Here is a 27,623-nt window from a genome sequence, read left to right on the forward strand (position 1 = left end):
CCAACCTCCTGCAATGCAGGAATATTTTGCCAATGTGGGGCTTGAACTCACAGCCCTGAAATTAAGAGTCTCGTGCTCTACCTACTGAGCTATCCCTCGTTCCCTGCTCCTTGTTCTCTAGCCTTGTTTGTGGACTCCTGCAATGTAGGTTCAGTTTGCAAGCTCTCCTTCCCTATCTCAGCGTGTCTCTAAATCAAATGTGGCGCTGAGATCCTCACCTCTGACTTTTTGCTATCGCTTTCAGGGCCACGTAGCACGGCTTACTCCCGCTGGATTTCTTACCTCAGCGCTGCTTGGGAAGTTCTGCTCCTGCTCCTCGCGTTTCTCCGTTCGGCTCCGAATCCGTTTCGCCTGCTCTTTCCTCCAGGATGTCCCAGGCAGGAGCAATCATGTGCTTCCACCCTGAGGGAGACCACGCCATGTCCCCTCAGCGCTTTGCCCGAGAGCTGAAGAGGAGGCCTTGGCTGTCGCCGTCCAAGAATGCAGAACCTGCTGCCTTGAACCCCCAGCACTGCCTCACGCCCAACCTCAACGCCGGCAGGATCCACCTCCTCCGCAAGGGGCTCACCGTGGAGTCCAAGCGCTCCCAACTGGGCATGTATAACAGCACCGGCTCCCTCATCCGGAAGGTCACGGAGATGGGTTACCTTGGCAACAGCAACTGCCCCAACTCCGGGAGAGTGACAGCTCCCTGCACACCGCTGAGGAGCAGGCCTCCACCCTCACTGGGCTCTCCAGGCAGCCGCATCCCTCTAGTCGCCTCAGCCCCCGGCGGTCAAAGCTCTGTGGTGACCTTCCGCTTCATTGAGAAGGCCAGCGTCAAAACTTTAAATGGCCTCCCTCTGGTGGAGTCCAGGAAGGAGAGTGGCTTGAGCAGGAGTCTGGAGTTCGGGGAAGCCCTCCATTTCGGAAGCCCGGCAAGGAAGCAGGGAAGCGGTTGTCCCATGGCCCAAAATCCGCATTCCCCACAGCGTAACGCCACAGCGTCCCTGGAGCCTGTCGCTCAAGAGGCAAGCGAGAGCATCAAAGTGAAGACGAACGAGTCCGTCTTGGCCGGTACTGGCCCTGCTGTGGAACAAGCCCCACTGGCCGTCAGTGGTAAAGGCCAGGAGCACCTTAGTCATAAGCTGAAGCTGGAGACATCTGCTTCGGACCCTCTCCTGACTGGAAACAGGTTCCTTTTGGGAGCACAGTCTTCCCTGAGCCTGGGCAATGGGAGCCCACATTCTCTCAATGCCAACTGCCTCTCCAGCTCCCTTACGAACGGCATGATCAGCCCTTCCAACGACATCTCAGCGCTCCGGAGAAGCCCACAGAGCGGGGAGTCCCAGTACCAGGTACTTCAGAGTCCCTTCCTTGCCAGGAATGGCATCTCCTCTGCCCCTTCTTCCTCCATCTTCCTCCATCCCATGCAAGGAACCTCACAAATAAGCATATTCTCTCTCTCTCTCTTTTCTACAGGGGAGTCCATGGGCATATTCCCGAGAGAGCTCCGCCCACGCCCAGCGCATCGCCAAGGCTAAGTGGGAATTCTTCTATGGCTCCCTGGACCCTCCTGGAACAGGTAATGGGCTCGATGCAAGTACTGGTAGGGGAGAGCGTTTGCATGTATGGAAATCAGGCATCTCTTCAGCATTGGACCCTCAAAAACGGTCTCCTGGCTCAGGTTCCACATACTGTGGTGGATGCAGTCACAGCAGGGGGGGCATTTGTTTTTTTAAAAAAATATATATATTTATTCAAATTTTAAAGATTACAAAAATACAAAAAATAAAAGGACAAAAAAAAGAAAAATTTAAAAAAACAGAAAAAATACAAACAATTGATAAAAAAAAAAGATCAAACCTTTACATAACTTCCTTTGCTTTGCTTATTTCCTTGACCTCCTCCCCCCTCCCCCCTTTGTATTCTAGTTCAATTAGATGTCTCAGCAAATCCTTTCCAGCTTTGTTTTTATCCTAATAATTTATCTTAATATACTGTAATTCTCGTCTCTCACCAATTAAAAAAAAAATCAATTTTAACCCAGTCCTTTATATCATTTCTGCTAAAACCACATTACTTCATTCCAACAACCTTCTAACATTCCTTAATTCTGCAATGTTTCTGCTGATAAACTTTAAATTATTTCCAAAACATTCTCTTCTTTCACCAATTAATCATCCATTTTTACTTTGTTTAATCTTATTTCTCATTAAAACTAATACATTTGAACTTAATCTCTTAAAACATTTCCCCTAGGGTCATAAAAATTTCATTCCACGACTTTTCCATCTCTCATTAATTTTTTTTTTTTAATTCCATATATACACTTCAAATTCCCAGCAGGGGGGCATTTGGATGCTGGCGGTTGCCGACTTTTATAAAGCAATGTCCAGTGTGGCTGCCAGATTCAGACAACGCTGGAACGGTAGACGTGCACCCTTAGATAGCAGGCTTGAAATGCAAAATGGGCTCTCATTAGCTGGGCCACAGGTTGGGTGGTGATAAGCTGAAATTCAACAAGGAAAATATGTAAGGAGAGAAGAATCAAATGCATGGGTGTGGAACAAGGCACAGGTATGTGTGGGAAAGACCTGAGATGAACAGGGGGACCTTCGTCCAACCCTTTGTAGGTGTTGAAATGTGAATTGCAGCATGAGGAAGTGGACCTACCATTTGCTAGAGATCCTGAGAAACTCCTCCTTTTGCATAGGTCCATCCCTGGGAATATTACATGCAAGGGCCTAAGGGCTAGGAAATCTGGAAGTGGTTTTCCATAGTGGTTTTCCAGCTATTTTTCTTGGGATATGCCCCAGAAGCAACTGATAAACTCTATACTTCCTGCTGGAGGTGCTCCTCATTCAGACTCTGTTACAGCTTTTTAGGTTGTGATCCACCCTGAGTTCTACAGGTATAGGGTGGTATACAAATTTTAACAACAACAACAAGCTTTGTAAAAATGGAGAGAGGTGCTCTTTCCCCCTGGAATACGTTGCTTGCAGTGTCTGGATAGACAGTGGTTGCGTTTGCACATCATGCTAAGACAAACCGTGGCTTAGTGCTGCCTCTCGAAGAGGAATCTGCAGCTACTTTGCTCCTTCCTGGACTTTTTTAACAAGTGCAGCAGCTAAGCCAAGGTTTGGTTTAGTGCATCGTCTGAACCCAGAGCATGGCTAAGCATCTCTCCACCTGAACCACAATCCATAGCCAGGGTTCCTCCTATGGTTATAAGAATGATCCTGAGTTTGGGCAAAATGCTAAGTTAACTGTAGCCTAGCTGCCATCCTAGGGACGCGGGTGGCACTGTGGGTTAAACCACAGAGCCTAGGGCTTGCTGATCAGAAGGTCGGCGGTTCGAATCCCCGCGATGGGGTGAGCTCCTTGCTCGGTCCCAGCTCCTGCCCACCTAACAGTTTGAAAGCACATCAAAGTGCAAGTAAATAAATAGGTACTGCTCCGGCGGGAAGGTAAATGGCGTTTCCATGCGCTGCTCTGGTTCGCCAGAAGCGGCTTAGTCATGCTGGCCACATGACCCGGAAGCTGTACGCCGGCTCCCTCGGCCAATAAAGCGAGATGAGCGCCGCAACCCCAGAGTCAGTCACGACTGGACCTAATGGTCAGGGGTGCCTTTACCTTTCAGCTGCCATCCTGCACTAACCTCAAAAGTCAGGGGAGGAGTGAAGCAGGCATGAGCTACTCTCTGGGAGCCATTTGTGAAGTCACAGTAAGCCATACTCTGACTTAGCAGTGATATGCAAACCAGGTCACTGTGCGGCGAGGAAGGGAAATATTAACTAAGAGATTGACAGTTTTACATGAGAGGCCTGGTACCCTCTTTGTTTTGGGCCACAGTTCCCATAAGCTCCAGTCAGCATGGCCGTGCTGGCAGGGGTTGATGGGTGAGGTAATTCAAAAGCACCAGGAGGGCACCAAGTTGGGAAAAGCTGGGCAAGAACCTTTCCTTGCAAGCAGATGCTGTGACTGTGGGCAGACAAAAACGGATAAGAGGCTGCAGGCACAAAAGGGAGCAAACGGAAGCGTTTCCATCCCCAAAAATCTACCCATTAGCTTCCCAGCAGAGCAACACTTGTGACTGATGCACATCTTTCTTGACTGCACCCGTACAAAGAACAGTGCGCAAACCATACAGCGACCAAGTGGAGCGGTGTAAAAGAAAGGAATGGCCTCATCCGTGCACAACCTCAGTCGCCTTGGAAGTATGTGACATGGCAGAGTGATTGCATGAACCTTCAAACAAAGAGGAGAGCGGGTGCTTACTGATAAGATATTTTTATCAGTAAGCAACAGAGCTTGCCCTGCTCTTTGTTTGATTCCGCCTGGTGCTTCTTAACCCCCTTCCTGCAGGCTGATTGTGTGAAGCTGCCTAATGCTGCATCCATAAATATTGGCCCATCTAGCCTAAGACTGACTTATAAAGTCTCAAGTAGAGATTATAAAAAATTTGAAAAAATAGTCCAGTAGGCACCTTAGAGACCAACTAAGTTTGTTCTTGGTACAGTGGTACCTCAGGTTACATACGCTTCAGGTTACAGACTCCGCTAACCCAGAAATAGTGCTTCAGGTTAAGAACTTTGCTTCAGGATGAGAACAGAAATCGTGCTCTGGCGGTGCTGCGGCAGCAGGAGGCCCCATTAGCTAAAGTGGTGCTTCAGGTTAAGAACAGTTTCAGGTTAAGAACAGACCTCCGGAACAAATTAAGTACTTAACCAGAGGTACCACTGTATAAGCTTTTGTGTGCATGCGCACTTCTTCAGATACACTGAAACAGAAGTCACCAGACCCTTTTATATAGTGGGAGGGCGGGGTGGGGTGGGATATCAACTAATTGCAGTTGTTAACTGTTGTCCGCAGGTTTACCATACCCATTGAGCCAATCACCCATCTCCTACTACCCTTCTGAGAAAAACCCCACCCCACCCTCCCACTATATATAAGGGTCTGGTGACTTCTGCTTCAGTGTATCTGAAGGAGTGTGCATGCACACGAAAGCTTATACCTAGAACAAACGTAGCTGGTCTCTAAGGTGCTACTGGACAATTTTTTATTATTATTATTTCGACTGCGTCAGACCAACACGGCTACCTACCTGAATCTAGAATCAAGTAGAGATTATTATTGTTGTTGTTATCTCTTTAGTTATACCCCGCCTTTTACCCTGACAGGGACTTAAGGCGTCTTAAAGATAAAATAAGAACAACTAAATATGGGGGTCGTTAAAAAACAACTCTGTGTGTGTCTGATAGCTATTAAAAACATATAGATAATTACAGTGGTACCTCTGGATACGAACGGGATCCGTTCCGGAGTCCCATACGCATCCAGAAGCAAATGTAGCTAGTGATGTTACGTCTGTGCACGTGCACGCCGCTTTTCGCCGCTTCTGCGCATGCGCGTGACATTATTTTGAGTGTCTGCACATGCGCAAGTGGCGAAACCCGGAAGTAACGTGCTCTGTTACTTCTGGGTTGCCTCGGAGTGCAACTCAAACGCGCTCAACCCAAAGTGCATTCAACCCGAGGTATGACTGTACCATAAACACAACCTGGCACCAGCCCCCTCAGTAAAATCAGTCAGCTCCCAAATGCTGAAAGGTCTTTGGCTGTAGGCAGAAGAACAGCACAGAGGGAACTAGTCTGAGGAAGGGAGTTCCAAAGTTGTCTAGGAGTAGCCCCCACAGAGAAGGCCCTTTCCTGCATCTCTACCAAGCATGGCTGTGAGGGTGACAGGGCTGAGAGAAGTCCCCACCCCCCCTTCTCAGAGACCCAGACAGGTTTGTATGAGGGAATATGGTCTTTCAGTGAGCTAAGATGTTTTTTCCAGTCTTGAGCTATTTAAACCATGGGTAGGCAAACTAAGGCCCGGGGGCCAGGTGTGGCCCAATCGCCTTCTCAATCCAGCCCGCGGATGGTCCGGGAATCAGCGTGTTTTTACATGAGTAGAATGTGCCTTTTTATCTTAAATGCATCTCTGGGTTATTTGTGGGGCATAGGAATTCGTTCAATTTTTTTTTTTCAAAATATAGTCTGGCCCCCCCACAAGGTCTGAGGGACAGTGGACCGGCCCCCTGCTGAAAAAGTTTGCCGACCCCTGATTTAAACAAACAAGCATACAAACAAACAAACAAACAGTAATGAGAAAGAGATGAAGAAACTGCAAGATGAAATGCGTATCTGTTAAGACAATTAACACTGACATTGAAAAATTTGGGATGGACCTTGATGAATGCTAGAATTGGTTTCAATGGACTAAAATGATTAAAAGCAAGAAGGGGAATTTGCAGATATGAAAAACTAATTAGAAAAGGAACAATAAATGCTTTCCTTCCTATCAATCTTTTCAATTATATCAGTTAGTCCATTACAAAACATAAATATAAAAAATGGTGGGGAAGTATTTCAGAAAGAGCTTCTGCTTATGATTTTTTCATCACCCCCACAGTCCTTAAAAGATTTAACAGTCTGTGAAATTGGAGTTAGAACTCTGATTACTCCCCAAGCACTATTCAATTTCAAGGAAGCTATGACGATTGAATAATGTGTGTTTTAGCTGATACACAAATAATCACGAAGTTAAAAGGTGGAATTAAATTCTTATTTGAGATAAATTAAATTCTTATTTGAAGGGGGGGGATACATAACACCGCGTATGCAGATTGTTAAAATATATTAGGGATACCTTTAAAGTAGGGCTGGAAAAGGTGCCCATACAAGGGCAAGTTGCAGGCAGATTTCATTGACTTTTTTGGAGGGGGGCAAAATTGTTCATATGGCTTAGGCAGGCATGGCCAAACTTGGCCCTCCAGATGTTTTGGGACTACAACTTCCAACATCCCTAGCTAGCAGGACCAGTGGTCAGGGATGATGGGAATTGTAGTCCCAAAACCTCTGGAGGGCCAAGTTTGGCCATGCCTGGCTTAGGGGTGCTTATCATTGCAGAAAGTGGTGGTGGTCTCCTCTCCTCTCCCCCACCCCTTGCTTTCTCCATCTGTCTCTAAGCTGTCACTATTTTGTGGGAGGGTTTCAAGTTTACAGAAGAAATACACTATAAAAAGAAAGGACAAACTTTTTGCAGTTAGGAATGTGACAGGGAAATGCACTCAAAAGTGTGAGATGGACGATTGACCAATAGGAAGGTGTGGAAACACCCAGCCAGGATGAATGTTCAATATAGGCCAGACATAGTCTAACCACTGCGTTAGCTCTGTGCAAAGCAAATTAGAATGAATGCTGAATAAACAGGTTGCCTGAAGTAAACCCCATCCCTCTCCTTTAAAAGTTTAAACTGTAAGAAAGAAAGAAAATCAGTGTCACTTCAGGAATATTCTGGGAGATGATGATGGCAGCCACCAACTGTGCTCTTGCAAATATAAAAAAGACATCTTTGTCAAGAGTGGTAACTTTTAAAAACTATTTAAAGTAAGAGAGAGAAAGGAACAAACCATTGTTGCTCACCCTACCCAATTCAAAACAGTCTTCCCCACTCCGGCTTAAGGCATGTCTACTCAGAAATAAGCCTTACCATACACTTGGCAAATTAGGATGAAGGGATAGCTCAGTTGGTGGAGACTTTTAATCTCAGCATCATGGGTTTGAGCCCATGTTGGGCAAAACATTCCTGCACTGCAGCGGGGGGTTGGACCAGAAGATGACCCTTGTGGTCCCTTCCAACCCTACAATTCTATGATTCTAACCGGTTCATTGGTGTATAACCTCCCCATAAACAAGTTGAATTGAATGCCCAGTAATGACCAGATATTGTCTGACCTCTGTGTAAGCTTTGTGCAAGCAAATTGGGGTTAATCTCAATAAATGGAGCCTTAAACAAATGCTAAACACTTTAGAATGTGGGGGAACCTGCTCCTTCCTTCCTTCCTCCCTTCCACTACCTGTTTTTGTTTTTCTTCACCATTTTTCTCTTTGTCTGATTGGGATACACAGTCTGTACTGTATAACCAGATGTGTTGACATATGGATGCGGGTGGTGCTGTGGTCTAAACCACTGAGCCTCTTGGGCTTGCCGATCAGAAGGTCGGCAGTTCGAATCCCCACAACGGGGTGAGCTCCCGTTGCTCTGTCCCAGCCCCTGCCATCCTAGCAGTTCAAAAGCACACCAGTGCAAGTAGATAAATAGGTACCACTGTGGCGGGAGGGTAAACGACGTTTCCATGCGCTCTGGCTTACATCACGGTGTTCCGTTGTGCCAGTAGCAGTTTAGTCATGCTGGCCACATGACCTGGAAAGGTGTCTGTGGACAAATGCCGGCTCCCTTGGCGTGAAAGCGAGATGAACGCCACAACCCCATAGTCACCTTTGACTGGACTTAACCGTCCAGGGGTCCTTTACCCTTTCCCCTCTTTGACATATGGCATATTTCTTTGTCAGTTCCATGGTTCTCATGTAAGGCTCAGAGATCCAGCATCTGCCAGGACTTAGTGGGTAGTTTTTATTTGTAACCCGGGATCTCTCTATTCCAGGGATGCGTCCTCACAACACACCTGATCCTCCACCTCAGCAGCTCAAGAAATCCAACCACCAGATTCAGCCAAAGCCAGATTGGACGGGACCCGAGCATAGCTTGTGCCACGTGGAGGTGGAAATTGAGATGGCTCCACCAGGCAGTGCAAAACCTGGAAACTGTGAAACGGGAATTATCCGCAGAACCATAAAGTACTCGGAGACTGACTTGGATTCTGTCCCTTTGAGGTGCTACCATGAGACCAACATTGATGATATATTGGCTGAGAAAGATGAAGCGGATTCAGCCATCGAGAGCCAGAAGGACAGCGAGAGCAATCCAAGTTTCACGGGAATCTTGGGGAAAGGGTGTGCTGTTCCAGGAGACCCCTTTGCTCAGCACACAAGAGAAGATGATGACAAGTGTCTGAGAAACAAGACACAGGACATTGAAGATGACGAGGTATTTGAAGCCATCCAACAGCATCAAGAGAGGTGAGGGTCTCTCTGGACTGGTCAGTACCAAGCTTGTCCCTTGTATTGAGCAATATTGTCTGGTTTTGTTCTTACAGAGGTCGAGATAGCAAGAGAAGCATAGGCTTTACCTGCTTGACTTAGTCTCTTCATACAAAGCTACCTCTTTCCTGTTAAGGCTGGGTTGGGTCTTGCCAAAGCTCATCTGGGGAACCTTTTCAGCCATTGAAGCTGGTGACAATTGTCATTATGAACTTCTCGGGCACAAAGTGGAGGCGGAGCGAAGCAGCTTCCCATTGTGTTGCTTCAATACTGCGACACTTTGGTGCTGCAAAGGCACTGGTTGTCTGCAATTAGCTGCAGCAAATTAGAAGAGCTGTTCCACACAGCATATTCCCGATAAAGCAAATCTCACAGTGTCCATTTCCATCGGCAAGAATCTATTATATATCCATTCTTTTGGGCAAATGCACCCTTCTTCCCGTAGCTATCCCTTTGTTTTCTTCTTTCTTTTGAAGTTGCTTCTGTTTCTAGCACTTTGACAGCTTCCTTTTCACTCATATGGGTGATGTTCCTGAATCAGCCCTTAATTTCCCATGTGAGAGGAGTTCATTGGAATGTTCTTTGTCTAAACTGAAACATTAACCGAAAAGTAAAAGGGAGAGAGAAAATTGTGTCCTCTTTGAAGCCAGACCAATTGCTTATTAATTATTTCATTTTCAGTATCACAGTGGCAAAATTCGGCTCATAAAAACTCAATAATAATAATAATAATGAACAATTGTTCTGGCCGCAAGGGGAAAGTACAATAATTAAACTTGTCCCTCTTTGAAGTGACTGGCGGACAGGCAGATTCAGGAATGCTGGCTATGTCAGTGAACAGGAACCAACCACTTAAAGTGACAGAGGCTGGGGCAGAAAATTAAAGGTTCTGGCAAATCTCAACAGCACTGTGAGATTTGGACAGGCTAGGCTGCAGTTGTGTTTTAACTCAAAACAATTGCCACGAATCAGGTCAGAGAAAAGGTAGGCAATAAAACAGAGGCTAGGACGCAACAGGTGGCAAGGTTGCTATCTGGTTACTTTGGGAAAACTCAATGAACAAATGATGTTGAGATGCAAGACAAAGGGTGGAATGCAATGTCGTACTGAGGAGGTTGTGTCATCAGTGCAAACATTTCTGCTTGCAAGGTGGAATTATTATTATTAATATTATTTATTGGGTTTATATATCGCCCTATACCCAAAGGACGCGGGTGGCGCTGTGGGTTAAACCACAGAGCCTAGGACTTGCTGATTAGGTCGGTGGTTCGAATCCCCGTGACGGGGTGAGCTCCCGTTGCTCAGTCCCTGCTCCTGCCAACCTAGCAGTTCGAAAGCACGTCAAAGTGCAAGTAGATAAATAGGTACCGCTCCGGCGGGAAGGTAAACGGTGTTTCCTTGTGCTACTCTGGTTCGCCAGAAGTGGCTTAGTCATGCTGGCCACATGACCCGGAAGCTGTACACCGGCTCCCTCGGCCAGTAAAGCGAGATGAGCACCGCAACCCCAGAGTTGGCCACGACTGGACCTAATGGTCAGGGGTCCCATTTACCCTTTATGCCCAAAGGTCTCAGGGTGGTATCACCTCCCTCCTCCCTGTGTGCTGTTCTGGAGGTTCTCCAAGCAGATTTGAGGAGGGTACAGAGGTACACAGGGATATTTTTTGTGGGGGAAGGAAACCCCATTGCACTAGCAGGAATCCTTGCTCTGGCTTATGCAAGCACAACAACTTAATTGAATCCTGCACTAACCAACTAATTACACACACACAGGGGTGTGTGTAGAGTTTTGGAAACTAAGGAATTCTTGTTCTCTAGAGGTCCATTAAATACCTTCTGGGAATGTTGACAGACTTTCCTATTTGGATTGGCATTCAGCAACTGAAGATGAGGTAAATCACTCATGATCAAATATACACATATATTTGTATTATTGAGTATGCCCTCCATCCCCGCAAAAAAAAAAGAGTTCTTAACCTGTCCTGAGCCCATGGGGGGAAATATTTATTAAGATTCTCAGCAGGGTAGGCCAGCTCCTGAGACAAGGTGAGGTGACCACCTCAGATGGCAACATCCACAGGGGCAGCAGATCTCAATGTAGATCTTTATTCCTCGCTTGTTGCTGATGTAGACCTTCACTTGCCGCTTCTTCCCTCACAGGGAGGGCAGACGCCATTTTGTGGTCTGCCTCAGGTGCCAAAATGTCTTAGGCCGGCCCTGACTCTTGGTATAACCACAAACATGTCTTGGCAGAGTGGGGGATAAATTCACCTTTTGTGTATTTCGTTTTTAGGGAAGCTTTTAATGTTTAGGAGACTACAGTGGTACCTCGGGTTACATACGCTTCAGGTTACAGTCTCCACTAACCCAGAAATAGTGCTTCAGGTTAAGAACTTTGCTTCAGGATGAGAACAGAAATCGTTCTCTGGCGGACGGAGGCCCCATTAGCTAAAGTGGTGCTTCAGGTTAAGAACAGTTTCAGGTTAAGTACGGACTTCCGGAACCCAGCCAGATGGGTGGGGTAGAAATAATATATTATTATTATTATTATTATTATTATTATTATTATTCCCCATGGAAACCCTGTTCCTTGCTGCAGACTCTGCACTCCACTGATTATGAGTAGAAAAAGCAGCTGAAATTCATTTTCTCCAGCTACGTCAGTTGTGGCTCCTTCCTTTTGACACTGAAAATCTCAGCTCTCCATAAAAATGCTCCATACATGCTAAAGTGTGCTGATCTCAGTAGTCTCAGCAGACTTCAGATTCTGACAGGATTTTAAAGCCTTGTCTCGGCGCAGCAAGGTCCCTGTCTAGGCAACGGTATCCCTGTATAGTGACTCCCTCTGTCGGCAGCGGAGCTGTCAAATCACACAGGGAGTTTTGGGTCTGGCGGAAGGGGAAGAGAAGCCATTGAAAGGATTTGAGGAAGGGCAAGTTGAATGGTTTGAACAATGGAGAGATGTGAATAGTTTTGATGGCAGAATTGTGCCTAGAGGTAGAAAGACTGGGGTGTAAAAAAAAGGAGGTCAGAGAGAAGTCTAGCGATGACCGGAATAATATCCCCTATTTCCAACTTGCTTGCAAAAGCAAAAGAAGCAACTGCAGAATAAAAGTGGCAGGAAGGGTTAAGAACCACTCTTTCCACCTGTTTTGAAGGGGAAACCTGCTCAATTCCCATTGCTTACTCTGCACCATTTTCCAAGAGGGAGAACATTTTAGTAAACAGCAGTGTCCTGACCTCCCCTCTATGAATTACAGATTTGATGTAGGACATTTAACCATTGGCTTTGCCTAAATTTAAACCCCGCTGGTCTACTACCCTTAGTATTGCAAGGTTGTCATGAGAGGGCTTGGACTAAAATTGTCAACCAAAATCTTTACTTTCCTGGTTTATCACCACAACAGTTATTAACCCTGGGCTTCAGTAAAGCAAATAATTTAATTAGACAACACCTATATGATATTGAGCGACAAAATAATCTGGCCACAATATGGAAATTTTGTCTGTGGTATGATTATTTTCCAACTAGTCATTTTGACACTTTGGCACCCTATTTGCGAAATTTAACAATTCCAAAATACAGACACACCTTCACTTTCACAAGATAGAATATACTGCCTTTGGCTCTACTTGAGGGTTGATTTCAAAAAATTCCACCAGAAAAGCTGCTATGTCCCTGTGGAGATGGCAGTATTGAGTCCGTGGCTCATGTGCTTCTGGCTTGCACTCTTTATAGAGATTTGAGGAGTGAGGTTATTACCCCTCTATTATTGTCGCTCAACCATTGCTACTGTGTCCTTTTCTTTTAGCAGATCAAGAAGATCAGGTGACAGCAAAAACTGCAAGATTTTTAGTGGGGGCAATTAGAGTATGATCTATTATTTGATTATTGATGTAAACCCCCAAAATGTATTTTCTATAGTTAAGTTTTTACCTCTATCTTCAGTACATTTTATTTTATTTTATTGCTAGGGCTAGTGGTTGATGTAAATAAAGATTCTGAATTCTGAAAGAGCAGTGTGGTGTCAGGAGAAAAAGGGGTAACCACAGGGGGAGATGGAGTTTATGAGAGTAAAATGCCTCTCAGGGACATGAGAGAAGGATGACCAGCTATGCAGGCCAAAAGAATACAGCTCCAGAATACTGAAAAGGTAGACACATGCCGTGTGCACTTGGCTTGGAGACAAATCATATCTCAAGGCAAATCTGGGTGAAGATGCACAACTCCAGACCCTCCAAGTGTCCCTGTTTTCCATGGACAGTCCTGGATTTACAGAAGCCATCCCGGTTTCTGATTTGATCCTGGAGTGTCCCGCTTTTCCTTAGGATGTCCCTGTTTTCATCAGAGGGTATGGAGTTATCCGACCCCTGAGCCATCTGAAGGCAGCCCTGTATAGGGAAGTTTTTTTAATGTTTAATGTTTTGTTGTGTTTTTATATGTGTTGGAAGCTGCCCAGAGTGACTAGGGCAATCCAGTCAGATGGGTGGGGTATAAATAGTAAAATTATTATTATTATTATTATTATTATTATTATTATTATTATTATATAAAAGGTAAAGGGACCCCTGACCATTAGGTCCAGTCGTGGCCGACTCTGGGGTTGCGGCGCTGATCTCGCTTTATTGGCCGAGGGAGCCGGCGTACCGCTTCCGGGTCATGTGGCCAGCATGACTAAGCTGCTTCTGGCGAACCAGAGCAGCGCACGGAAATGCCGTTTACCTTCCTGCCAGAGCGGTACCTATTTATCTACTTGCACTTTGACGTGCTTTCAAACTGCTAGGTTGGCAGGAGCAGGGACCGAGCAATGGGAGCTCACCCCTTTGCAGGGATTCGAACCGCCAACCTTCTGATCAGCAAGTCCTAGGCTCTGTGGTTTAACCCACAGCGCCACCCGCGTCCCTTTATTATTATTTAGGACATCCTTATTTTCATTGTTATCGGGACGCAGGTGGCTCTGTGGGTTAAAGCCTCAGCGCCTAGGACTTGCCGATCGAAAGGTCGGCGGTTCGAATCCCTGCGGCGGGGTGCGCTCCCACTGCTCGGTCCCAGCGCCTGCCAACCTAGCAGTTCGAAAGCACCTCCGGGTGCAAGTAGATAAATAGGGACCACTTACCAGCGGGAAGGTAAACGGCGTTTCCGTGTGCGGCTCTGGCTCGCCAGAGCAGCGATGTCACGCTGGCCACGTGACCCGGAAGTGTCTCCGGACAGCGCTGGCCCCTGGCCTCTTAAGTGAGATGGGCGCACAACCCCAGAGTCTGTCAAGACTGGCCCGTACGGGCAGGGGTACCTTTACCTTTTATTTTCATTGTTGGAGTGTATGCAGCTCCATCCTTTCCACTCCTCTTAGCTAAAAGGAAAGGTGGGGCCACAGCAGCCAGGAGCCACTGCAGAGATCACTTTCTCTGCCAGAGGAGAAGAATGGAACTGGATAGGTTCCCTCTTTTTCTTAGAAAGACAGAATTGCAGGTAGCGCCACTGAAAAGAACATTGTTTTTACTCATCAAAAGCCCTTGGGCCACTGTGGGCTATCAGTTGCATAAACTAAGCAAAAAGGGATTTATTCCCAGCAGAACTTGCCGAAGAAGCACTCCAAACCTGCTCACTGCAGATACACACCAGTCCATTGGGTTGGACCTCAGAAACTTCCCTTCCCAATGGGAGAGCCAGAATCCATAGATCTTCCCTATGCCTTAGCTTGGCTGGTACATACAGAAGAGAGGCTGACTCTGGTTAGCTCCTGACTATGGCCAGGATTTGTTGGGGGGGGGGGCAGGACACCCACCTGCCATCATCCTGTGCCTTGCTCTGTCTAGCAGATTTGGAATGAAATGTCTCAACAACAGTTGCTTTAAATTACTTTCTTTTCTGACCCCAAGTGCTCAGAAAAATCTGCCAAAATATTCGGTCACTTGAAAACTAGGAAGTCAAATAAAAAATGAAGACCAGAGAATCCCTTTCATGTATTTAACTGGTATATTTTGCAAAATTACAAAGGACATGAATTTTCCATCTTTTTAAAAAAATCTAAACTAAAACAAGTTTTCTTGGATTTGCTGAAAATCTTTTCAGCACTTCCTTTTCAAATTACTCCTTTTTCCCCAATGCAGTTTTTCAGTAATCACAGCCCGCTGAGATGCTCCCCTGTCATCGTCTACCTTAGCCGGGTCATTACTTTCCACAAGAAGAATCGCTAGAATATTCTGATTATTTCTACTTTTAGTTAAGTTTTTTTATTTATTTACTTGATTCAGGAGGGGCAGCTTCCCTCCTGTCCACCCCCCCACTATGCCCATGCTGCTGGCTGAGGAACCATTTCCTGATTATCACAGGGAGAGCTGTCTACCCCTTTGGAAAGACCCTCGTTCTGATCAGTGGTGTAGTAGAAGACACTTCCCTGAGTTGAGGACTGCTGTGTCTGTTTCTCTGCAACTTGTGCCTCCCTCTTTCTCACCACCTCATCCCCAATCTCCAGGATCATCAACAGAGACGCCCAAGGGCTGCTCAAGTCCCCAGTCCCCTTTCTCCTCGGACACAGCCTCTCCAGGGACGGCATGGATTCGTTCAGCAGGCATTTTGAGAGCATCATGGAGTCTCACCGAGCCAAAGGGACCTCTTACACCAGCCTCGACTCCATTGACATCCTGTCCTCCCCGGCCCAAACGCACAGCGGAACGTACTTCACCTTCGACCTCCCAACTCTCACCCCGGAAGTACAAGAGCAAATTCGAGACAGTGCCAAGCTCATTGAGCAGAACTTCGCCCCCCTGGCCCACCTGGAGCCAGATTCCGGGACAAGCTCCGCCACGGATGCCCCCTGGACCGAGCGAGAGGAGGAGCCGAGACAAGGTGGGGAAGGCAGCCTACAGAGTCCCTGTCACTCCGACGACAGCCTAGGAATTCCCCTGGCCTCCATCATAAGGTGAGTGAATGAAGCTAATTCTATCCAGGGGGTATATGAGATAACATCGTTGGGTGGTTTAGGATCCCAGCTGACCTTTTATTTTACCTGTGGACTCTGCAACAACTCTGCCATCTCACAAGCTGGCAAGGATGATGAAGGGATCATCCACGACCCTTCCTCTCAGACCTTTAGAAAATGATCTTTAGGCACCTGACGGATGTTGTCTTACAATGGGGCGTATCGCTCTTTGCCAGAGTTCTGTGGTGCATTTTCATAGCCTTGTGAAAGCTGCTGTTTTGACAGGTTTTTAAAGCTCTGTGAAAAACATGGTCTTCTGCTGTTTCACAGTGGGGGTTTCCCCCCATGCAAGCTTGGCTCAATTGTTCACCTGAGCTGATGTTTCCTTGATGCTATTTATTATATGCTTTTGAAAGGATCCTGTCCGCACTGCTCACCTGCCAAGTTGTTCCTATGCGTTTTACTTTTTGAAATCTCTTACTGTGTGCCTAGATGATGACGACGATAAGGGTGATGATTATAAATTCCCGCTCTGGGGACAGGTGAGAAGGGCCTCAGTTCTGCAATGATCCTAAGGCAGGTATAGGCAAACTCGGCCCTCCAGATGTTTTGGGACTACAACTCCCACCATCTCTAGCTAACAGGACCAGAGGTCAGGGATGATGGGAACTGTAGTCTCAAAACATCTGGAGGGCCGCGTTTGCCTGTCCTAAGGTGTGTGGCTTATGCAGAATTGCAAAGCCAGTGGTGGCAGCAGGCAGTGATGGCTGATGCCCATTGGGACTTGGTAGGGCAAGAGAGGGAAACAAACAGTAGTTAGAGCTGTAGAATTTGAAGGGACCCTTCGGGTCATCTAGTCCAACCCCCTGCAATGCATCCCCTAACAGATGGCCATCCAACATCTGCTTAAAAACCTCCAAGGAAGGAAAGTCCACCACCTCCCGAGGGAGATCATTCCACCGTCAAACAGCTCTTACTGTCAGAAAGATTTCCCTGATGTTTAGATGGAATCTCCTTTCTTGTAAGTTGAAGTCATTGGTTCGGTTCCTACCCTCCAGAGCAGGAGAAAACAAGCTTGTTCCCTCTTCCATGTGGCAGCCCTTTAGATCTTAGTCTCCTCTTTCCAGGATAAACATACCCACCTCCCTCATCCATTCCTCATAGGGCTTGTTTTCCAGACCCTTTGCCATCTTGGTTGTCTTCTCTGCACATGTTCCAGCTTGTCAATATCCTAATTAAATTGTGGTGCCCAGAACTGGACACAGGACTCCAGGTGTGGTCTGATCAAGGCAGAATAGAGCGGGACGTTGACAGGATCGGGACACTATACTTCTGTCGATTCAGCCTAGACCAAGGCTGGCAGGGCAGGCTTTCCCAGCAATGTTCATTGAAAAGGCTCAGAGCTTCTGCCTCTCTGTGATTTGGTGCCAATGCTCTCCTATCAGAGCATACTGCTCTCACAAGACATATGGTTTGCAAGACTCATGAATGTGACAGTTTTCTGTGCCCCCTAATGTACAGCAGTATGATTTGAGTATAAATCTTTTGTCTTAGGTGCTAACAAATTGAGCTGGTTTCCAACCTTGTTGCAAAAAAAAAATATTTTTCAGCAGGACTTGTTTACATTGGAATATAATGCGGATTCGAAATTCCTTGTGCAAAGAATTGTGATCTCGCATAATTTGTGCATGTGAACATTCAGGGCAAGATTGGTCTGATGTGCAGATGAGGAGCAATGTGTATCATCTTGGGAATGTGAAAATCTATAAATTGCAAGTGTCTTTGAGATGCCAGCCAAGAAGTTGATTGCCGGTCCTCCATCCATTTTCCCCATTCCCTATGCAATTATTTATTTTTCCCAGTAGGTGGCATCTGCCACTTTCAGTACAGTACAGTTTCCTTGTTTTGGAGCAAAGAGAGAGAGAGATGATGAGGATCAGGGTTTAGCTGAATGCCTTAGGATGAGTTCCTTCTCTCATGCAGACTGCAGAATATTGTTCAAGGGAGATGTCCATGCAGTTTGGAGAAAAGAACTGAATTGCCCAAAAGCAGCAAGGAAATGGGCCAAAGGGAGGACGTTTTCTTTCTCTGGCTTAAATTTAAATCTGAGCCAGAGAAGAACTTTAGGGGCTGCAGTGCTTACCTTTTATTTGAGGTGAGCATTCTGAGCCATGGATATACATATTTCCAAGCCATAGAATATGAATGCCGGCAATATTCCCAGCTACCACATAGTGCTCCATCCCATAATAACAAGATCATAGATGTGGCTAGAGCAGTGTTTCCCAAACTTGGGTCTGCAGCTGTTTTTTGGACTACTCCCATCATCCCTAGCTAGCAAGACTAGTGGTCGGGGTGATGGGAATTGTAGTCCAAAAACAGCTAGAGATCCAAGTTCGGAAAACACTGGGCTAGAACCTCTTTTGGGTACATTTTGTGTGACTGCGTGCCTGAGCAGAGCCTGAGCCTTTGCTCTTTCAGAACATGTGGAGCGACATTCTCTTCACAAAGGAAAAGGCCTCTGTACATGTTCAGAGACCCTTAGCTCTAAGTGCCAGAATTTTTGTGAAAGGAAGGTGTCAACCCTGAACAGAGGCCAGCCTGCCAGATGTTTCACCTGGAAAGCACAAGACGGAGAGGAAAGATGAGAGCCCTCTTCAAATACCTCAAGGCTGTCACGTGGAAGGGGAAACAAGCTTGTTTTCTCCTGCTCTGGAGGGTAGGACTCGAACCAGTGGCTTCAAGATACAAGAAAGGAGAGTCCAAATAAACATCAGGAAGAACTTTCTGACAGTAAGAGCTGTTCGACAGTGGGACGGTCTCCCTCGGGAGATTGTGGACCCTCCTTCCTCGGGGGTTTTGAAGTAGAGGTTGGGTGGCCATCTGTCATGGATGCTTTAGCTGAGATTCCTGCATTGTAGGGGGTTGGACTAGATGACCCTAGGGGTCCCTTCTGACTCTGCAATTCTATGATTCTATGATCATTCTGACTGGAGCTGGAGGGAGCTCTAGCCATAGCCCAGAACATTTGCAGGCTAGCAGCTTGGCACTGGATCTCGTTTCTCCAGCCTGCCGTTCTCTCCTGAGGGTGATGTATCACTTGTTTTTCAAGCAGCGCATTGATTATGCTCACAGTGTTTTGGGAATCTTACCTCTGCCGGCCAAGAGATCTTCCAGCATCCTCTTCCCTGCATTTATGGATTCTAGTCTGTTTTCTAACATGCAGACGTGCTTCTCCCTTTTCCAAGGTGCGAGGAAGCAAGCAGGAAATTCCTTTGGCGGTAGTCTGCTTCCCTGTGGTTTCCCAGTCTCCGCAAAGGGAGATTCATTCAGCCATGCTTTTTCAAAGAGCGGCAGATGTCTGCACAGATAAAAAAAACACAAGAATTCTTTTAAAACTGAAGAGTCATATTTCCCCCCATTTATTTTTTTCTATTTAAAATGTTATTTAGAAATCAGTCAGAATAAATGTCCCTTCAAAAAAATCGGGCTTGAAATAAAGTTTTGATGTTATGTGGTTGGAGGTTGGATGGCGGCTAACAGATTGAGGTTGAATCCTGACAAGACAGAAGTACTATTTGGGGGGACAGGAGGCGGGCGGGTGTGGAGGATTCCCTGGTCCTGAATGGGGTAACTGTGCCCCTGAAGGACCAGGTGCGCAGCCTGGGAGTCATTTTGGACTCACAGCTGTCCATGGAGGCACAGGTCAAATCTGTGTCCAGGGCACCTGTTTATCAGCTCCATCTGGTACTCAGGCTGAGACCCTATCTGCCTGCGGACTGCCTCGCCAGAGTGGTGCATGCTCTGGTTATCTCCCGCTTGGACTACTGCAATGTGCTCTACGTGGGGCTACCTTTGAAGGTGACCTGGAAACTACAACTAATCCAGAACACGGCAGCTAGACTAGTGACTGGGGGGGGCCGCAGAGACCACATAACACCGGTCTTGAAAGACCTGCATTGGCTCCTAGTACGTTTCCGAGCACAATTCAAAGTGTTGGTGCTGACCTTTAAAGCCCTAAACAGCCTTGGTCCAGTATATCTGAAGGAGCGTCTCCACCCCCATCATTCTGCCCGGACACTGAGGTCCAGCACTGAGGGCCTTCTGGCGGTTCCCTCACTGCGAGAAGCCAAGTTACAGGGAACCAGGCAGAGGGCCTTCTCGGTAGTGGCGCCCACCCTGTAGAACGCTCTCCCACCAGATGTCAAAGAGAACAACAACTACCAGACTTTTAGAAGACATCTGAAGGCTGCCCTGTTTAGGGAAGCTTTTAATGATTGATGTATTATAGTATTTTAATATTTTTTATGGAAGCCGCCCAGAGTGGCTGGGGAAGCCCAGCCAGATGGGCGGGGTATAAATAATAAATTATTATTATTATTATTATTATTATTATTATTATTATTATTATTTGGGCATGTGAAAGTACTCAGATGCCCAGTTCTCACCTGAGAAGAAGCACTTTCATTGAATGCATGGAGTGGACAGAATGGGATTGTGTCCACCAGCCTGGGACCCCAAAAAAGAGGGGGAAAGGATCCCTTTCCCTTTCTGCCTTCCACAAGCTCACTCCTCGCTAAGAAGCCTGAAGAGGAGCTAAAGGCTTTTATCCCAGGATGGCTGGAACCGTGGAGAGGAGCACTCCTCTTAAGCACAGAGAGATACTTCAACATTTTGTTGCAGTGTGTGGAATATTTTATTGAATGTAAGGGCATTCAGTCATGTGAGCTTTGTCTGAAGTCATTCAGCCTAAAAACAGGTTTACTGACTCAATGAGAAATGTACATTTTCAACCCTCTTTTCCCAGCTTCTCTCTCTTTCTCCCCCACCCCATATATCTGCCCTCCTACGTGCAAAATTGCTTTTTCATGGTGCTGTGTTGGATTTGGTATTTATAGATCATAATGAAAAGTTGCAAGAGTCAAGTTTCTCTGGAAGCTGAGATCCAGGGCCCTCCCTTTTATTCCTGTTTGGATGGTTGTGATTATTCTCTGGTAAGGGAAATAAGCTCTATAGGTGCTCAAATGTACTCTCTTTTTTTAAGAGTACAGATTCTGGGATTAATCCGTAGCTGGTTTGTGCCCACAAAAATTATGATCAGCCACCTGCTTGGAGCTATTTCCTCCTTGGGGTATTTGCTCTGCAGACGCTGGATGGTTAGAAAAGCAAGGTGTTGCTGGTGGAATGATAATCCTGCTTTAAAGAACAAGGCTTAACTGACTGACTTATGACTCCCTTCCAAGTCTGTTATCCTCTGTTGTGTCGAGCACAATGTCTCTAGAGCCAGTAAAGTGTGGGTGCTTCATGGTTCTACTTCATAGCTCGGTTGGCTAGAACTTGACGCTGATAACGCCAAGGTTGCAGGTTTGATATAAGTTTTGAAAGCAAAAGTGTTTGAAAGGACGCAAGGCATGGAAACACCCATTCACATCTATGGGTGTGGGGTTTCTAGTTTTTAAATGGACTGCGTATTGCTGGAGATGTATAGTGATCATGCCTAAGCCCATCTCATGGATGTATTGACTTAACTGTGTTCTTTCCAGTGTGTATTTACATACCTGGCTTGATCTGTACTCTGAGAACCTACACTTTTTGGCCTCTGCTACGGCAGGCAACATAACTTAAAACTGATGGGTGTTCCAGCCCGGCCCACCCATGAGGCATGGTGAGGCAACCACCTCAGGCGGCAGGATCCTTAGGACCAGCAGATCCTGATGTAGATCTTCACTCACCCGTCTTCCCTGGCGAGCAGCGGGGTACCATTAGGAAAGTGGTTGGGTGTGGTTGGGGAGTTGGTGGAGTGTGGGGAGAGAGCAGAGGAGGTTGCAGAGAGTTTTGGAAGCGACTGGAGAAAGATCAGAGGAGGCCAGAGAGAGTTGCAGAGGATGTTGGAGGGATTTGCTGGGCTTTTAAACATGTTTTGGTGGGCTTATGCGATTTTGCTGTACCTGAGATAGCCAGGGATAGTTACAGCTTTACAGAAGCCATCCCAGTTTCTGAATGTCCCGCTTTTCCTTAGGATATTTTCATTGGGAAAATGTTGGAGGATGTCATGTAACCTCCACATAAGATGAGATCTACCTGTTCATTTAAAGCAGTATCATACAACTTTCAACAGTCATGGCTCCTCCGTCTGCAAGAATCCTGGGAACTATAATTTGTTAAGGGTGTTGACTGAGAGTTGTTTGGAGACCCGCTATTCACCTCATACAGCTACAGTTCCCAGAGTTCCCTGCGAAGAAGGGTTGATCATTAAACCACTCTGGGACTTGTACCTCATTGAGGGGAATAGGTAAAGGTAAAGGGACCCCTGACCATTAGGTACAGTCGTGACCGACTCTGGGGTTGCGGCGCTCATCTCGATTTATTGGCCGAGGGAGCCGGCGTACAGCTTCCGGGTCATGGGTCCAGCATGACTAAGCCACTTCTGGCAAACCAGAGCAGCACACGGAAACGCCATTTACCTTCCCGCCAGAGTGGTACCTATTTATCTACTTGTACTTTGACGTGCTTTCAAACTGCTAGGTTGGTAGGAGCAGGGCGAGCAACGGGAGCTCACCCCATCACGGGGATTCGAACCGCTGACCTTCTGATTGGCAAGTCCTAGGCTCTGTGGTTTAACCCACAGCGCCACCCACATTCCTCTTGAGGAGAATAGGGGCCTCCTAAAAAAACAACTTCTCAGCACCATTAACAAAGAATCCCAGGATTCTTTGGAGCAATCCTGTTCAAAGTGGTATCATACTGCTTCTCCCCTCCCCCCCCCCAATAATTGATACAGTGGTACCTTGGTTCTCGAACTTAATCCATTCCGGGAGTCCGTTTGACTCCTGAAACCATTTGAAAACCAAGGTGCAGCTTCCAATTGGCTGCAGGAGCTTCCTGCACTCAAGCGGAAGCCGCGTTGGACATTCGGCTTCCAAGAAACGTTTGCAAACCGGATCACTTACTTCTGGGATTGCAGCGTCCGGGAGCCGATTTGTTCAGGCCAAGCCATTTGAGTACCGAGGTACCACTGTATACCGGTTGATTGTAGAAAAAAAGCTCAAGAGCATTTTTTGTATAGTGATAGCTCAGTTGGTAGAGCATAAGACTCTTAATCGCAGGGTTGTGGGTTCAAGTCCAATGTTTGGTTGGACTAGATCAGGGGTAGGCAACCTAAGGCCATGGGCTGGATGCAGCCCAATCGCCTTCTCAACCCGGCCCGCAAACGGTCCGGGAATCAGTGTGTGTCCTTTTATTTAAAATGCATCTCTGGGTTATTTGTGGGGCATAGGAATTCGTGTTTCCAAAATATAGTCCAGCCCACCACATGGTCTGAGGGATGGTGGACCAGCCCATGGCTGGAAAAGGTTGCTGACCCCTGGACTAGATGACCCTTTTGCTTCCTTCCAACTCTATAATTCCATGACTCTATGAAATGCGTAGTGGAGATGAAGCCCCATCTGCCCTGTGGCTAGCCTTTTCATTTATGGTTCCCCGCACACCACCGCTTCTCTGAAGTTCTGCCCGCAACTTGCTTTATTTTCTGCCGCAGAAGTGAACAGCAGCCGTCAGCAACAGGAAGTAAATCACTGCTGAGATGGGAGGCAGGTTTTGTCTTCGCCTCCGCTGTGACCCTGAGACAATCCGTTCTGTTCCTCCCCCCTCCCCCCCACACACACCCCAGCGGTTCCCTCATGACTTACGAGGGGAAAGGAAATTTAGCTGCGTCGGGGAAGGAACAGTGGCGTAGCGTGGGGGGTGCAGGGGGGGCCGGCCGCACCGGGCGCAACATCTGGGGGTTAGGGGGCGCAAATCCACGGGTTAGGGGGCACAAATCCATGGGTTAGGGGGCGCAAATTACTTGCCTTGCCCCGGGTGCTGACAACCCACGCTACGCCACTGGGAAGGAAGTCCTATCCCTGCTCTGGATGAACCAAGATGTGGGGCCAGGAGAACATTTGGCTCCTGCCACAACTTTGCCTCTCATTCAGCCCCTGTGCTTTTTCTTGTGACCCCCTCAGCGGCTCCCGTGGACATCTGCGGCCTATTGGCAGGCACAGCGCCAGTTAATTAATAAAGATGGGTTAGTTACCAGAATTGGCTCTCTGCTGCTGCTCACTGCTCTCTCCTGCTTGTTGCCTACCTTAACAGTGGGTGCCATGGCAACGAGGAGAAGGATGGAGGGGGTGCCTAGCAACAAGGAGGGTCTGGCAGCAGAATCCTAAGCAGGACCGTTGGGAGATGGCAACGGAATGAGAGCAACTGGAAGAGGAGTGGGAGAAAGATATGGAGGGGATGGAGGTGGAGAGGGGGGTCCTGGAGGGCTGTGCAAGATGGAAGTATCAGAAGCAGTTTTTCCCTTTGCTCCTCGCGAAACTTGCATCTCTCCACACCAGTATTCCTGTTGGCAAGTCCAATAAGGGAAGGGGGAGGGTACTGATCACAATGCTCCAACACACGGGATCTGACATGGTCCTTGAGTTCTCCCACCTCCTTCCCAAAGTGTAGTTAAAGCTTCCCCAACTTTGGGAAAGAGGTGGAACCCTGCCAGAGCTTCGTGCCTCCTTCCCAAGGCACCATTCAACCACCTAAGGGACTCCACTCCAGATTTGTGTTGCCTTTTCTTCTCCCAAAGATATCCCGCAAGGCAGCAGAGGTTTAGGATCAGAGTTTTCCTTCTCCACGACGGGCTAATTTCCCAGGTGGACGAGCCCCATCTGCCCCCTCAGTTCCCTCTCTAGCACATGCAGAAACCTTCTTGACCTGCTATTTGTCTCATACACTCAATCCACTAGTGTCTGTCTTCGTATGCAGGGGAAGTCCATAGCTCACCAAGGGTCTGAGACCCTCACCAGGGTGTGGCCGCTGTTGCATGTTGACAGCTTCTAGGAGCCACAGGGGAGAGCGGAGTGCAGGGTGGGGACCAAAGGTGGACAAACTACCCCAGAAAGAGCATGTGTCCCCCACCACCTTTCCCCTAACACCCCACTACACACACTTCTGATATCCTAGCTCAGTTGGTACAGCATGAGATCTCAGGGTAGTGGGTTCAAGCCTTATGTTGGGTGAAGGATTCCTGCATTGCAGGGGGGCTGGACTAGATGATCCTCGTGGTCCCCCCCAGCTACAATTCTGTGATTCTATCTGGGTTGATACTGCCTAGGAGAGTGGTCTTGTTGGTTCCAGAGGTTCTGAGGACCTTCCACAGCCTCACTTGTCTCCTGCTCTCAAGTCACAATCTCTCCTCTGCCAGTGATCAGAGCGACGTTTACTGCAGCCTGCGCACGTGCAGAGGCCCCTTCCCATCCCACGAATCTCATGCTTGAAATCTAATAAAGTGGTAATTCTCCTTGTGCTAAGCAAGCTACCAATAATTACTTTTCTCCACAACAAGGGGCAAAGCCAGTGCTTTCCTGTCTGGCTGATTTAGAAGCAGTGTCTGCAGCTGGCGTTTGTCGAAACCAGGGATAGCTATAGATCTCTCTTCTCCAGACGATGGCCTGAGGGCTGGGAGGAAATATTTTGACACGCAGAGCCAACCGCTTCCGGATCTATAACAAACTCAGCGCTACCAGTCAGAGCAAGCTGCAGAGCTGCAGAGAAAGGAAGCATAGGGAGATGCCAGGCAATTTCTCTTACAACATTTAGAATGAAAATGCTGTTTTCACCATAGACTACATAGAAACGAACTGCAAATTAAGATGGAACGGCTAAACCAGCATAAGAAGAAGAGTCAGCTGAACATCATACTGGTTGAAACAGAATGAATTAGCGTAGAAGCCCATCTTGCAATCAACACATTTTCATTAATGGGTTTTGCCAGCCCGTAAGCCGCAAGAGGTGTCTTTACTATCATTTGTCAAAAGCCATTCTGCTTTCTACTGGCTTGGCCAGTTTGCATATTCTTCCGAAATCTGGTGTGTGTATGTGTGTGTGTATCTATCTATCTCTATCTCTATCTCTATCTCTATCTCTATCTCTATCTCTATATATCTATATACAGTGGTGCCCCGCAAGACGAATGCCTCGCAAGACGAAAAACCCGCTAGACGAAAGGGTTTCCGTTTTGGAGGTGCTTCGCAAAACGAATTTCCTATGGGCTTGCTTTGCAAGACAAAAATGTCTTGCGAGTTTTTCCGACTTTTTTTCCCTCCCCCCCCCTTTTTTCTAAGCTGCTAAGCCGCTTATCTGCTTATCCGCTAAGCCGCTAAGCCGCTAAAAGCCGCTAAGCCGCTAATAACGCTAATCCGCTAAGCCATCAATGGGCTTGCTTCGCAAGACGAGAAAACCGCTAGACGAAGAGAATCGCAGAACGGATTCTTTTCGTCTTGCGAGGCACCACTGTATCTATATCTATATCTATATCTATATCTATATCTATATCTATATCTATATCTATATCTATATCTATATCTATATCTATGCCTAGCTGAAAGCATATAAAGAAGTGTGAAAGATCTACCAAGTAGTTTTGTGTTAAAACTTCTTCTGTACCACAGTGCTGTTTCTTCTGCTCCTAACAGACAGACACCCTGCTACATAAACAAGTTAAAGTCCAGGCTATGTGGATCATAAACGGAGTTCATGCCAGTGGCTCCTCTGAATGAATTTCTGGGTTCATGTGGGTGGACCAGAATGAGGCGCTTCCCCCCCACACACACACACTTTAGGGAGGCTCTCAGTTGTCATCTTTGTAATTTTAATCCAATAATTAAACACCCACAGGTGCTTAAGATAGCATTTAATACTCTTTTTATTGGCACAGAAAGAACATTAAATCCCCAAAACCTCAGTTCCAAAAATGAGCTTTGGATGGAGTTTAGATTAGAATTCGATTAGCGTTTTCAGGATTGACAATCATAAATCATGCAATTGATAAAGAAGGTAATCTGAAAAGGAGCTATTGTGCATCCTTGGTTCACATTGTTCTTTAGGGGGATGTTGCTCTTGGACACAACTAGAGTAGTGGCAGAATATACATTTTAAAACTAGGGTAAGAGTAGTCAGATTGGTTCTGGGTAACTTTTCCCACAACAAGTTTTCCATTTAGTTTATCAAATGCCGCCTTGACATCCATAAAGGCTACATAGTTCTCATCATCTTCCTGCCTACGAAAGAATTGCCAGAGATAGTGGAGCCGGGTGGGAATGGAGGGGGGGGGGCTGGTGACCATTGCGACAGGTAAGGCAGAAGGGAGGGAGCCCAAACTGTAGCTGGGAGCCAGACCCAGACCCAAGCAGAGCCAATTAATTCCATCCCCTCCCAACATTTCTTCAGTGAAAATAGGAACATCCTCTTCTACGTCAGGAAGCTTCTCTCGCATTTGATCTCGCCGCACATATAGGCGTCATATTCACATTGACATCGTTCACCTTGAGCCAATTGCAACTTTGCCGCCGAACCTACCTCACAGGATTGTTGTAAAGAAAAAATGACAACACCTTCCACAGACGCAGTGGAGATTTTCTGTCTCCTTGAACCAGTTCATTCATACAAACAGGTGGAACATTTCCAATTGGAACCACTTCTTTTCATGTTTAAATGGCGGGGGGCCTCCAAAATTGCTGCCTGCTGATTTCTGGCTTCCGGATATCATTTTGGTGATGTCTTTAGCCCTGGAACACAAAACTGGGAGTGGCAGGGGAAAGATCCTTTAGGATACCAAATACTTTTGTCACCCACGCTGCTCCTTCTAGCCTCTGGTTTACTATTTGGAATAATAGTAACCAGAACAGTATTTTTGAAA

General features: G+C 46.9%; 1 protein-coding gene across 3 annotated transcripts in view; it reads left to right on the top strand.

The window, feature by feature from the left end:
* Positions 1-368: 368 nt before the first annotated feature.
* PSD (pleckstrin and Sec7 domain containing) overlaps positions 369-27,623 on the top strand; it is a gene marked incomplete at its 5' end in the record, with an annotated part of 87,341 nt that continues 60,086 nt past the window's right edge. For 2 of the 3 annotated variants that reach the window (XM_079975110.1, XM_079975111.1), the window contains 4 exons: positions 369-1,337; positions 1,462-1,564; positions 8,477-8,951; positions 15,446-15,892. In XM_079975110.1, the coding sequence (XP_079831236.1) occupies positions 369-1,337; positions 1,462-1,564; positions 8,477-8,951; positions 15,446-15,892 (1,994 nt within the window). Of the gene's footprint in view, positions 1,338-1,461; positions 1,565-3,781; positions 4,200-8,476; positions 8,952-15,445; positions 15,893-27,623 lie in introns of those variants that run through there. The other variant, XM_079975112.1, reaches the window with a different exon arrangement.

This window comes from Podarcis cretensis, assembly GCF_951804945.1.
Source record: "Podarcis cretensis genome assembly, chromosome: 5".
NCBI classification, from domain to species: Eukaryota; Metazoa; Chordata; class Lepidosauria; order Squamata; family Lacertidae; genus Podarcis; species Podarcis cretensis.